The 12254-nt window shown below is 47.3% G+C and overlaps 1 protein-coding gene and 1 pseudogene across 4 annotated transcripts in view; one reads left to right on the forward strand and one right to left on the reverse strand.

Annotated features, from left to right (window-relative positions):
- Positions 1–11999, reverse strand: part of LOC142573098 (2-Hydroxyacid oxidase 1-like) — a 192075-nt gene extending 180076 nt beyond the window's left edge. For all 4 annotated transcript variants that reach the window (XM_075682621.1, XM_075682620.1, XM_075682623.1 and 1 more), the window contains exon 1: positions 11778–11999. In XM_075682621.1, coding sequence (XP_075538736.1) covers positions 11778–11850 — 73 coding nt within the window. In that variant the 5' untranslated portion in view covers positions 11851–11999. The remainder of the gene's footprint in view (positions 1–11777) is intronic.
- On the forward strand, positions 973–2404 carry LOC142573359 (uncharacterized; annotated as a pseudogene).
- Positions 12000–12254: the final 255 nt, after the last annotated feature.

A 12254-nucleotide genomic window follows, 5' to 3' on the forward strand; every position in this document is an offset into this window, starting at 1 on the left:
CAGCCATCGTAGACGAGCCGCCTCTCTGCGGGAGGGCTTACACACACACACACTTCCGCACAGGTTCACGGTCCCCACCGAGGTCAGACGGTCTTCGCAGAACTCGGGGCTTACGTCAGGAAAGGCGCATCTTATTCCCCGAGCTGATCCCCGCAGCGTGGCCGCCGGTTCTCCATTGTCTTGCGTCTTGAAAGGCGCGTGGGACGTTGCCGCCAAATACGTTCCCTCGGGAACTGCCCCGCTCGTGGCAGACCTGGTCGGCTGTGGCGTGTTCAATCACAAAGCCTGGTTCGTCGGACTCATCTCGGCAATCCTGAGACGCAGAGTGGCGGACGCGGCTAATTGTTCGGCGCACACATTCGACTTAGTGACGGCATTTGGCTAGAGGGTGACGGTGGCTTTCCAGAAAAAGTCGACGCCCCTCTCACACCTGGTTGGCAAAACTTGCACCTCAGCAGGCCGTTCTTAACAACGCCAACCGTAACAATACCACCACATTCCCACCGTCACCGAAGCGTATGCGCCTTGACTTGCCGACCTGCAATATACCTTCTCGCTGGCAGCTCTGAGCGTCAGCTGGCCGCGCTTGCATGTGGAGGACGTGATCAACGACGCCCTGTTGTTACGGGTATCTCCTTGTGACGTAGTCCGTTTCCTTTGTTCAAGTCGACGGCTACACCGGCATCGCGTGGGCCCATCGAGGCTACTGGCGAGCTGGTGGAGTTGCCATATACGTGAGGAACGACGTAGACGCTGGCGTAGGGCCGTACGAAGTGCCGTCCCCTACTCAAGAACTAGACAGCGCGGTGTTTTCTGCCGACGGGTCTACTGTTAAGACCACCGACAGGATGGTTGTTGCCACCATGTACGTTCAACCTGCCTCTTCCAAACGTGACGTATAGCACTTTATGAACGACCGCATTGGGTGGCTGGTCGGTCTTGCATTGATGCGTGCCGGTCATTGTTTCAGCAATGCCTGGAAGGGTGTTGTGCAAGCGTTACCTGCTGTCAACGTTGTCCTGGAATGAAATAGATGACCTGTTGATGACAAAAACGCAGCGAGAGCTTCGGAAAGGGTCGTTGGACGACTTGGGGTACCACTTCAGGCACAAGGTAACGTCGGAGTTGCTTTGTTTTCGGTCGCAGCGCGGACTGCTCTACATGGACAACATAGAGCCCTCACTGTTCAGGCAGCAATTTAGATTTGAGAAAGAGGATTTCAATAACTTGTTTCGTGCTCTTAAACTGCCGGAGACCGTGAAGAGTGCTCAAAATGTGACTGTGCCCTTTCGGGAGGCGTTGTGTATCACGCTTCGACGCCTTGCTAACCCAAACAGGTGGTGCGATCTCGAAACCATATTCGGCAGGCATTCATCTGTAATTGTCGAGTGTGGCGTCAGAAGTTATTTTCCACATCATAAGCGAGTTTCAACACCTGCTCGAAGACTGCAACAACCATGACTGGCTGTGTCCTGCCACCCTTGGAGAGTTTGCAAATGTATGTTGACTGTTTATTTTTTCCCCAGCCTCGTGCTCGTACTGAATAGAAACAAGAACAGATGTTTTTGCTGTCTGTCTACACAACGTCATTTTTTGTCCCTGTATGGTACTGTGCCTTGTTTTCACTGTTATTTCAGCTTTTCTGTTTTATTGAGGACTAAAGTTGCAGCGGTAAATGGTAATAAGAAAGCTCGAAGTTCACAAGCCGTCGACATGTGCCGGTATAAAATAGAGAAGACAATAGCCACAACAGGCGGCAGCATTGCGATTACTAGAACTACTCATATTCGCATATAAGACATCTATAAAGCAGTTATATCTGTCACACGCAACCAACATATTGTCCGAAAAATTATTTTGACACAGAAATATTAGTCTCTTTAGTTTAGTCCGAATGGCACATCACCTCAGCAAGTGTGGCATAAAATAGCCATGTAGACTACGTTACACGTGATCAGTGCAGATAGTGTATTTCAAGCTACGAGATTTCACTTAAGTACATATACATTATGGGCGATATAATTTACGACAGAGGGTTCAATGTAAGGTTATTAAAACAACAGATACAATTTTACGCTGAACTACAGCCTGAGCTTTGGTCACGTTTAATTTTGTCTTGCAGGCCATCCGAAACCGTGGTGCAGCGCTGACAAACCGCTGGGCATTTATCGACGGCACGGTACGCCCCATATGCCGACCCAAAAGGAACCAACGCGACTATTTTTCTGGCCATAAGCGGATGCACATGCTCAAGTACCAGCCGATGATGTGTCCGAATGGCACTGTGTGCCAACTTGACGGCCCTTATCCTGGAAGGCGGCATGATGGAGGTAGGTTGCCCTGTGTCTGGTGTGAAAGAACTTTGCATTTATATTTTTCAGAGACAGTCAGCTACCTTGAATAGCTTGTCTCTTTCATAAATATATCATGTTCAGGAAGGTAAGTACTGACAAAAATGCTTTGGTGCCAACCTGAGCCTTGTTCTCCTCCCTTTTCACTTTCATATTTTAAATAGTTTTCCGCATATGTTTACACTTGCTATTAGATAGCTTTGTTGACCCCTTGAGGAATAGTTGGTCAGGCAAATGTTTATTTAAAGTACTAATTTTAACATGGACCGATGTAGTCTCATTTTGTTAGTCAATTGAATTCCTTTTCTTTTGTTGTTGTTGGAGGGATACTCCAGAGCAGTGGCATCTATGCGAAACTGGAAAAGTTGGTGGGGCCCCACCAGTTCGTGATATACGGCGATCCTGCGTACCCACTGAAGCCACTCTTAATGAAGCCCTATCGCGGCTCTTCCATGACAACGCAGTTGGCATTCAACAGTAGCATGAGTCGTGTTCGCCAGGCTGTTGAATGGGGCCTCAGAAGAACTTCACTTTGGCCTAGTTGGTATTTACTGCATATCATATTGACCGCAAATGAACAAAAGTTAACGAAAGATGAATTGGCGGACTTACCTGCGCACTGCAATGCCTGTCGCTGTGCACCTCTTTTTGAGGAGATAAAGATTCTGGGGAGAAGCCATGACCAGACTGCACGTGATCTGATGGAGGCTTATCACATAAAAAAGAAAACCCAAGACTGTGTTAGCGATACCTCCATTAGGTTGTTTCAATCGGTAATATATTTTTTTGATAATTGGTTGCCACGCTAAGCTGATGTCTATTCTTGTTTGCTGCGATCTGCGCATGTTCTATTTGCCTATATATGCCCACGGGCTGCTGTGAATAAAACAGTTGAAAGTTACCGCCCGTGCTATTTATGTGTTCTCTCCCTCTGTCCCCGTCTTTAGTTGCGGTCAATATGATATGTGTTGAATGGGGATTTGGGAAGGTGGTCAGTGAATTTGCGTTTCTGGATTTTAAAAAGAATCAGGAATTGCTGCGAGGAGAAGCACCCTTAGTAAAAATACACCAGTGTGACGACACATTTTTAAGAGTGATTTTGTGCAAACAAATTTTTTTTGGTAACTCATACACACACAAGATACAATTCTTTCTTTTCTGTACCTTTTCTGTACCTACTGGCATGGCACTACAGATGAGAGCACTGCATTAATTTGGGACACATTTATTCATACAGACTAACGTGCACACACAAACATCACAAGCTGCTTTGTACGTCCACGAATACGATAAGGAACAAATAACGGGTGGTCTTGAGTGCAGAATCGAATTGGCATACTATAATACGCCTCGTGCACCGCCTATAGAGGCGCCACTGAAAGCCACCTAGCGGACGCTTCCAACAGTACACGCGGGAGCAGTAGCAGACTACAACCATTTGCAGGAAGGATGGCTGAAGTTCGCGGCTGCGATTTCTCCTTTGTTCGGGTACCAGGCTGCTTCTTCTGCGGTGACGGCTGTAGGGAAGATGCTGACCTCTGTGCAAGCGGGTATGAACACGATGTTTCCGGTGTTTGGGACAACATGGTCCACATACGTGCAAGATGTGTCCCGCAGACAAATGCCATGAACCCCATTTACATGACGTGGAGCTCATGTTCACTAGCCGATAAATTTTGTTGAGTGATCCGATCTCCCGATGTTTTTTTTTATTATACCCTTGCCGCAATGCTGATTCTGTACCTGAATAATAAGCGCCCGTCGTTAGTGCAGACTTACATAAAACAAATCCGCACGGTGCAATCTCTGCATATGCCGTTGTGATTTTTTGCCGATGAATACATGGGACATCGCCGAATAAGTGCAGTCGAAGTCGCGTCAAGAAGAGTAATTGCCAATCTATTGATGGAAACGCGTACACTAGCTAACGAAGTCACCAAACACACGGGTTAATAAAAGCGCGTGTTAGTGCTGTACCGCCGATGCAATTCTGCTGCATACGCCGATGAACTACCGTTCCCGCTGCAGTTTGTGCAATTTTAAATTCCCCAATGGAGCTGCTTGGAAACGTACAAAGCTAAATACTGACTAACTTTTCAGTACTTTCTTATATTACTAGAGAGAGGTGCCACATGATATATTTAAACGCAGAGCAGCGCCAGTCAAAGTAGATGAGCGCTGGCGGCAAGGCCCGGTTTAGTCGTCTGCAGCGTAACTATAAGAAAGAATTCAGTTGAGTACAAAACTCACATGCAAGAAGGGACTACGTTGTGAAACAAACAAATCACTCGGTGTGTTAAGTTTGCTCAGGCAGCAAAGAGGTGTGATGACTTCCCAAACGGGACGCGAACTTTTCAGCGAGAAATGGAACAAAAATGCCATATGCAGCAGCTATTAGCAATTCTCGCCCTGAACTACCTATTTTCTAAACACATTTCCAAAAAGAGCAAACAATATCTAAGATGCCCTCGGACGAAAAGAATAAAGCTGTTAAAGAAGCACTTCCTTGGTATCATTCCGATAAGACACAGCGTGATTTATACCCTTTACAAACAAGGCAGGGTGAAAACTTCGCAGCTCAAAAGAATCGACAAGGGTTATGCATGGAGCAACTAGCAACATTTAAACATGTGCAAAGTCACGCATAAAATAGATGTAAAAACATGAAGTGCGCGACAACTGGTGCGAGGATTTACCGCGCCACATGAAACCAACAATTTCAGTTCTTGCAAACTTCAGTAGCTTTAACGTACAACGCAATGCGATCGTGCAGTCGTGCTGCCTAGCTAGCGCAACGCGGTAAAGAAGCGGAAAACAATTTAAGCGGCAAACAGCATTCCGAACTTTAGCGAAATGCCTTTGAACCTCATGCTGAACTACAGACGAACTTCGTTGCTCACGCGTCTAACTATGATCGAGTGGAAAAAAACACCGACGAGACAAAGGAAAGGACGAGAACAAGAAATTTCCCTTCGAAGCGGCGATCCATATTTGCTACCGTTGCTCCCGCTGATAAGGCTTTGCCGGGAATGATTAGAACCGTATCGCCGGCACGTTTTCACCGGTATTTGAGCCCCCCACACTGCAACAATTCTTCTTCGACATTCCCTGAAGCTTTGGCCACCCCACACGTGCGAATGGTGTTGCCTATCTTGCTCTGAAGACGTGAATAAGACAGAGAAGCACGATCAACGACACAACAAACTACGGCGCGCGCCAGGCTCCTCTCCCACGTGTTCTGCGCAAGGCCGCCACCAGTGGCGCGTCCGTCGGCGTGCACGGCGCGTACAGTAATCAACGTAATAATTTATTCAGGAGCATGAGTGTTGTTTTGCAGAAACATATATGAGATGCTCCTATATGTGCCAAAGGTATGATTATTGAGCATGAGGCCAAAACACTTTAACATGCCTGCTTGGATTACCAATTCAAAATATATTTGGTAGCAGTTCTCTTGCCAACGGCACATTGTGTCGGTTCGTGTCATTACTAGTATTCGCTGTTGTCAACATGCACGCAGGTGGAAATGAAAAGCCAAAAATTTTCAGCGGCTGATAAATGCAACTAAATTGAGAAAGTATTCTTACCGCGGCCGCGCGTGGACTCGCTCCTAGGAGGCTGTGGCTGATCCACGTTTCCTTCGGCACCCTGACGTGCATTCGTTGGTGGGCTGCTGATGCTTGCCGGTGAAGGCACTTGACTGCACTCTGTGCTACAACTGGTGATGGACACAGTCTGTGCATCGTCCATGTCGAGTTCAGGCGGAGGGTACCATTCCTCGATGCCTTCATCGTCGTTGCATCCACTGACAATTTGTGACAAGAGCTGCGTCGCTGTATTTCCGCCAGCGCCTGAAATTGTACCAAAAGAGGCCATAAAACTAGACCCAGCTGTATCGGCCGCACAGAGTACTAGAGGAAGAAATTGAGAACCTCCACAGGCGTTGTCCGACAATGCGTCGACATTCACGTGAAGTTCAAGGACCAACCCGCCAATTTTTGGTACGTGCACCTTTCAAACTTCTTGGTCGTTGTCCCACGTCAGGGGACACTCCCAGACTTTCCACTTGGGCCAGCCGAAATATTTTAAGTGGCCCACGCTTTTCCAATCTAAGCCCATCTGTCAAATTGCCCACCACGTCAAGGTGCTCAGAAAGCTGGGAGTTTGAGTCCCGGCACATTGTGTGGTGGGCGCTGGAATTGTTATCCACGATATACAGCTATTGGTTTCCCATACCTATTTATGGAGACCTACGCATTCTCGTGAGTAATGCGTTATGTGAAGAACAGGATTTTACTAATTTTTTGTTTCCGAGTGCTCACTAAGTAACGCTTCCCCATTCAAAGTGGAAGACGAGATGCGAGACGCTTACATTCTGCTGTGTCGTCGAGGCCCCCTGCTGCGTGTGCCTCCACGGTGGCGTCTCTCGCATGGGCCGCTTAACTTCTACCGACGATTGATGTGCTTCGGCTGCCAGAGCCCAGCGGTGCCTTCTTAAAGATTCTTATTTTATAGCCGTTCTCTTTCGCGATTGTCAAAATTTCTTCGAGTAACTGGTCTTGTTCGGAGTACTCCTCCTCGGATCTGGACCTAGGAGGTGGCACCAAAGAAAGGTTTGTACTGACCACTCTATCTTGCGTTATGTGTTGTGCGCTCAATGGAAACCACGAAGTGACTTACCTGCAGAGGTTTCTCCGGTCTCGGTCAGCATATTGCGCGAGCAGCAGGTCCGTCCGCTCGTGAACAATGCGGGCGCTGAACACTTTTTGTTTCGACTCCGGCAAGCGGACAGCGATCTCTGTCCACCGCACTGTGTGCCTCATGCTCTCCTCGAAAGCGTTACATTCCCTCACGTCGCGTAGCAGGCCTAAATCATCGCTTTTCGAAAAGCAAAGGCGCCGAGCTGCTCCAGCCATCCTGTCGCCGTGTTTCGATGCAAGCCGTCCGCGCGCGCGGCCCGCTATGGCTTGTTTGCGATCTCGCGAACCTCCCGCGTGAAGCTGTCTACGTGCGCAAGAAACGCACGCAAAGATTCCAATCGTACGCCCGTGAGACCAGCCCGCGGTCGCCACGTTCTGCGCATGCGCACTGTTTACACGTAGAAGCTCTACGTACGCAAAGCCTCTACGTACTGTTGCAAATGGGTCGCAAGCCCCAAGGGTAGCGTTGGCCTGGCGGCCTGGGGCACAGCTGGAAGCATCCGAAGGTCCTGGCAAAGCATGAGTCGACTGCTAACAGAACAACTTGTTTATTTTAGCATCGCAAAAGAGCGGCCGGTCAGGTCGACCTAAGTGGAGAAACGGGAGACCACGTTACTCGACTGAAGAAATCGAAGCTTCTCTCTTGGCGTCCGGGGGCAGCTGCTTTTATACTCTCGGAGTCGAGGGCAAGAAGGAACGCCTCGATAGAGGCGCACGTGACGGCTGCGCACGGACACGTTGTGACAAGAAGTGACGTATCCGCCGGGCCGGCGCCGGTCAGACCTCCTCGCTTCAGAGATGGGGAGCTCCTCTCCCCGGCTGCCGCGTTTTTACAAGCGTGGGCACCAACATGCACACACACACACGCACACACACGAAGACACGTGGCATTGAAACATGCCTGGACGCGCTTGGTAGGAGGCGTTGGGGCAGCGCTGAACTGGTTAAAATGTCCGCCGCTGAGAACAAAGCCCCGGCGTCCGTTGCATCCGCGCCGGCTATACCGCACGTCGGAGGCGGAACGTAACAGTACGTGAAACTAAAACTGTCTATTATGACACGTTGATAGCGTGCATAAACAGCGCACAATAGTGTATAAAGATTGATAATTACAGGATTCTCGTGCTTTTTTAACAATTCTAAAGCCTTTATAACGCTCAGAGAGTCAGTATATATAATTGACTTTTCTGCTTTTAATTGTTTGATGTGTTTCACAGCCGTTAATAGTGCATACGCTTCAACCGTAAAGATTTTGGTTTGCGCATGCAGAATGCCAGAGTCGAATAGGACGAACCGGCTGCTGCGTAAGAAACCCGGCTTGAGGCTTAGATGCGTCGGTGTAAAACTATGGGAAGCAGTACTTCGGCCGAAGTTCAAGGAAGTGCATTCTAATGTGCATCTCAGGAGCACGCTGACTTCAACAAACGACATATCACATTCCACGACCTGCCACTGCCACGGTGATGACATCTTTGCTGGAAGCAATAGATGGTGTTCTAGAAGCGGAACACACATTTCTTCACTGAGATTCCTTACACGCAGTGAGAAGGGCTCCCTCGTTGTGAGCCGGTTATTAAAAAGTCTGGCACAGGACACATCGTTTACAGTTGTGTAACAAGAGTGTTCAGGATTCGAGTTTAGTTTCACATAATATGTGAAGCTGGAATATGACCTCCGTAGATGAAGTGACCACTTGTTTGATTCTGCACAGAGGCTTTCTACAGGGCTTTTCCTGAAAGCGCCTGTCGCGAGGCGGATCTTTAGGTGGTGCACAGGGTCTAGGATTTTTAGCGCGCTTCGCGTTGCAGAATGATACGTTATAGCACCATAGTCAAGGCCAGAGCGGAGAAGACTCCTGTACAAGTTCAGGAGACATTTACGATTACTATTTAATGTTGTGCGTGACGGAATTTTTGAAATGTTCATCGCCTTCAGACATTTCGACTTGAGATATTTAAGTTGGGGGTGAAGGTAAGCTTACCCTAGACTTATTCACAGAAATATGTCTTCACAGCTGACAGTGCCTCTCGATTGATCGACTCTTTTGTTTGAAAAGAGCAAACACGTACTTTTCTTGGTGTCGCCAAGAAAAGCTTGGTATCGTCCTCTCGTCTCATCTCTCGTCTACATTTTGCGCTGTTAACACCAGGACTTACTTATCTGGGCGTGTATTTTAAACCCATTTACATCCACTTTTTTATAAGACTTTTTCAATGCGAGCTGCACCTGTCGTTCGCAGATAGCAATGTTACATGATTTGAAACCTATCTACAGATCACTGACATACGCTAAAACTTGGTGCGTGGAATGACTACATACAGGGAGCTCATTTTTACAATGAAGAGTGTGCATCTAAGCATACGCTTTGCGGCACGCCATTCTCCTGGGTGAATGTTCCATATAAAACACTGCCCACCCGTACACGAAACGTGCGGTTGGACAAGTAGCCTTTCTACTGTGTTTAGCATATTTCCACGAATCGCCATCGCGGAAATATCTCGCAGGATCCCGAAGCGCCATGTCGCGTCGTATGCTTTCTATAAATCTAGAAAGACCGAAAGTAAAAGCTCCTTATATATAGACGCATCTCTGATATTTGCCTCGATGCGAATAAGGCGGTCTATTGTCGACCTGCCTTCTGGGAACCCACCCGGGAAGGGACCTATTATTTTGCTATATTCTAGGAAATAGATTAAGCGCCGGCTTGTCATTTTTTCATACAGTTTGCGCAGACGGCTTGTCAGTGCTAATGGCCTGTCAAGCTGGCTAAGGACGGATCTACGCCTTGTTTAATTATAGGGATAACTACGCCTTCTAACCACGAGGACGCAATATACCCAGCCGCTCACATGGCATGAAAAGAGAGGGGAGTGTTTTCAGTGCTTCTGGACATAGGTGCCTAATTGTTTCATGCGAGAGAGATGCCTCAAGTTCAGCTATGCTAAATGAGCTATTGTGAGTATCAGTCGATGAACCTTTGCGGTTCAAGGGCTGCCGATCTTCACGTTCAGTGAACCTTAGGAAAGTTTCTGTGTAGTGCAATGCACTCGAGACAAACACGCACACACGTCTATGTATGTATATATATATATATATATATATATATATATATATATATATATATATATATATATATATATATATATATATATATGTGTGTGTGTGTGTGTGTGTGTGTGTGTGTGTGTTCCTCGTTTCATTAAATATTTAGTTGAAAGTTAGCGCTCGTCCGGTCTTAGCCGGGTCGCTTCGCGCTACAAAGCAAGAATATGCTGACTTGTGCATGGCAAAAACTCTTAGAATATAAAACATCACCAGTTTTACCGTGAATGCTGTATATTTTCATGCGAAAGCGTTATGTGCCTCCGTACGCGGAAATCCGGCGTTGTCGGCGGTGGCGTGACCGAAAGATTGTACCAAAAATGGCCCACGGCGCGACGAGTAAAAGCACGTCAATAATGCTCGGATTGACGTCAGATTTGTCCGGTAGGCTTCTGTAAACAAAGTAAATTAATGGAACTGAAAAGAAAACTTGGTAGATTTCGGTCTCGGTGGGAATCGAGACCGGGCCTCCCGGGTGCGAGAGGAGCACGCTTCCTCGACGCAACGGGGCTCCACGGTTATGCTTGACTAAAGTTGCACCTAGTGCGTGCGTGATTGCAGACGTCACATCGCTGCCTCCGACGTATGACTTGCTGTTCGGATTTTATCGGTGCTATATCTACTGGAATGCACTCCGAAGCGTCTGCCTCAGCGGCATCTGTGAAACGTTGTCGCCCACGTAAGCAAGCTGCATAAGATGAAACAAGGGAAACCAAAAAGGAAAGCCGTGCAAGTTTACAACGTGCACGATGATATATGGTTGAACACCTAAGCGAAAAAATTTCCCCAAAGGGACTCCAATGCTTTCGCATTCCAACATGTAAGCAGTTCTAAGGGTCTCTGCCAAACTTTATTTTATGTGCTACAATTTACCGTTTACCACGCATTCCTTACAAAAGTTTCAAGTGTTACATTTAACACTAGCGTTTGCTGCACATCCTATAATATTGCAATAGAATCGCAGAGCAGTGCTCACAAGGTATACTTGAGCTTAGGCTTGACGCTATAGTATCCTGAAATAGAAGGGCGAATCAGAATGCCTTGGCTCCTATTTCTTATTAGCCAAAATAAGCTGCACTACAGTTAATTATAAGCATACGTGCTGTTCTACGTACATTATACTATTTTTCCACATAGTCCTCACACAGGTTCAGATATTTGTCCAATTGCAGCAGTAAATTTGAGGTGCCCTCGTACATCTTCAGATGTACATCAGATGTACATCTTCATGCAAGCCTTCGCGGCCTTTTGTGAACTCAGAACACCCCCACTGACACTGCCCAAAGCGAGGCACCTTGCCCCATACGGAGCTGCGTTTCCCTGTGGATTTCGATGGGCGTTCGTCCCTTGCACAATTAAAAGCGAATCAGACTCCGGCACTCGTACGCCGTGGACGTGTGAAACACAATTTCCATCTTCAACAACTAACAGCAGTGCCGTGCCGCGGAGCTACCAGCCGATAATGTGGGGCCGGTGCACGAAAGCTCCACCGCTGGGAATAAATATGCTGAGTTAGCATTTAGAGCAATAATTTGGCTAAAAAATTAGGGGAAAGGACCTTCTGATTCACCCTCGTACGTACACGCTTTCTGAAGCAATAACCAAGTGGCAAGTTGCAACTTACCTCTAAGTGGCGACGATGGAGGAGTAAGTGCGAGAACACCAAGAGCACATAACTGCAAAAGCGCCAGATTCATTTGGGGAAGCTATAAGCTACTGATTAAAAAGCACACGTTACAGTGTTCTCTACTTGGGGAACAATATACTGGCGCTTGTATAAGCGGAAGAGTGTGCTTAAGGATGTTTGGCTCGCTCAGCTCTTTAAAGGCGGAATGGGCAAGGAGGTATTCTTCTTTTCTTTCAGATGGCTTCCCTTTACACGCGAATACGTTCCTGATATAAATAACGAACGACGAAGGTCACGTGTAAATGTGACTAGCCTCCAGATTTGACCTTACTACGTCTTTCTCGCTATAGCATTTCTCCCACAGGTCTTTTGCACTTGATTCTTTGTACATTTAAAAGGATAAGTTGTAGCGATATAAGTTTCATTTACTTACTAATCTGATTTAGGAGCGACATCTTGAAAATTGATTAGGGT

The sequence above is a fragment of the Dermacentor variabilis genome, chromosome 2, assembly GCF_050947875.1.
Source record: "Dermacentor variabilis isolate Ectoservices chromosome 2, ASM5094787v1, whole genome shotgun sequence".
In the NCBI taxonomy this organism is placed as follows: Eukaryota; Metazoa; Arthropoda; class Arachnida; order Ixodida; family Ixodidae; genus Dermacentor; species Dermacentor variabilis.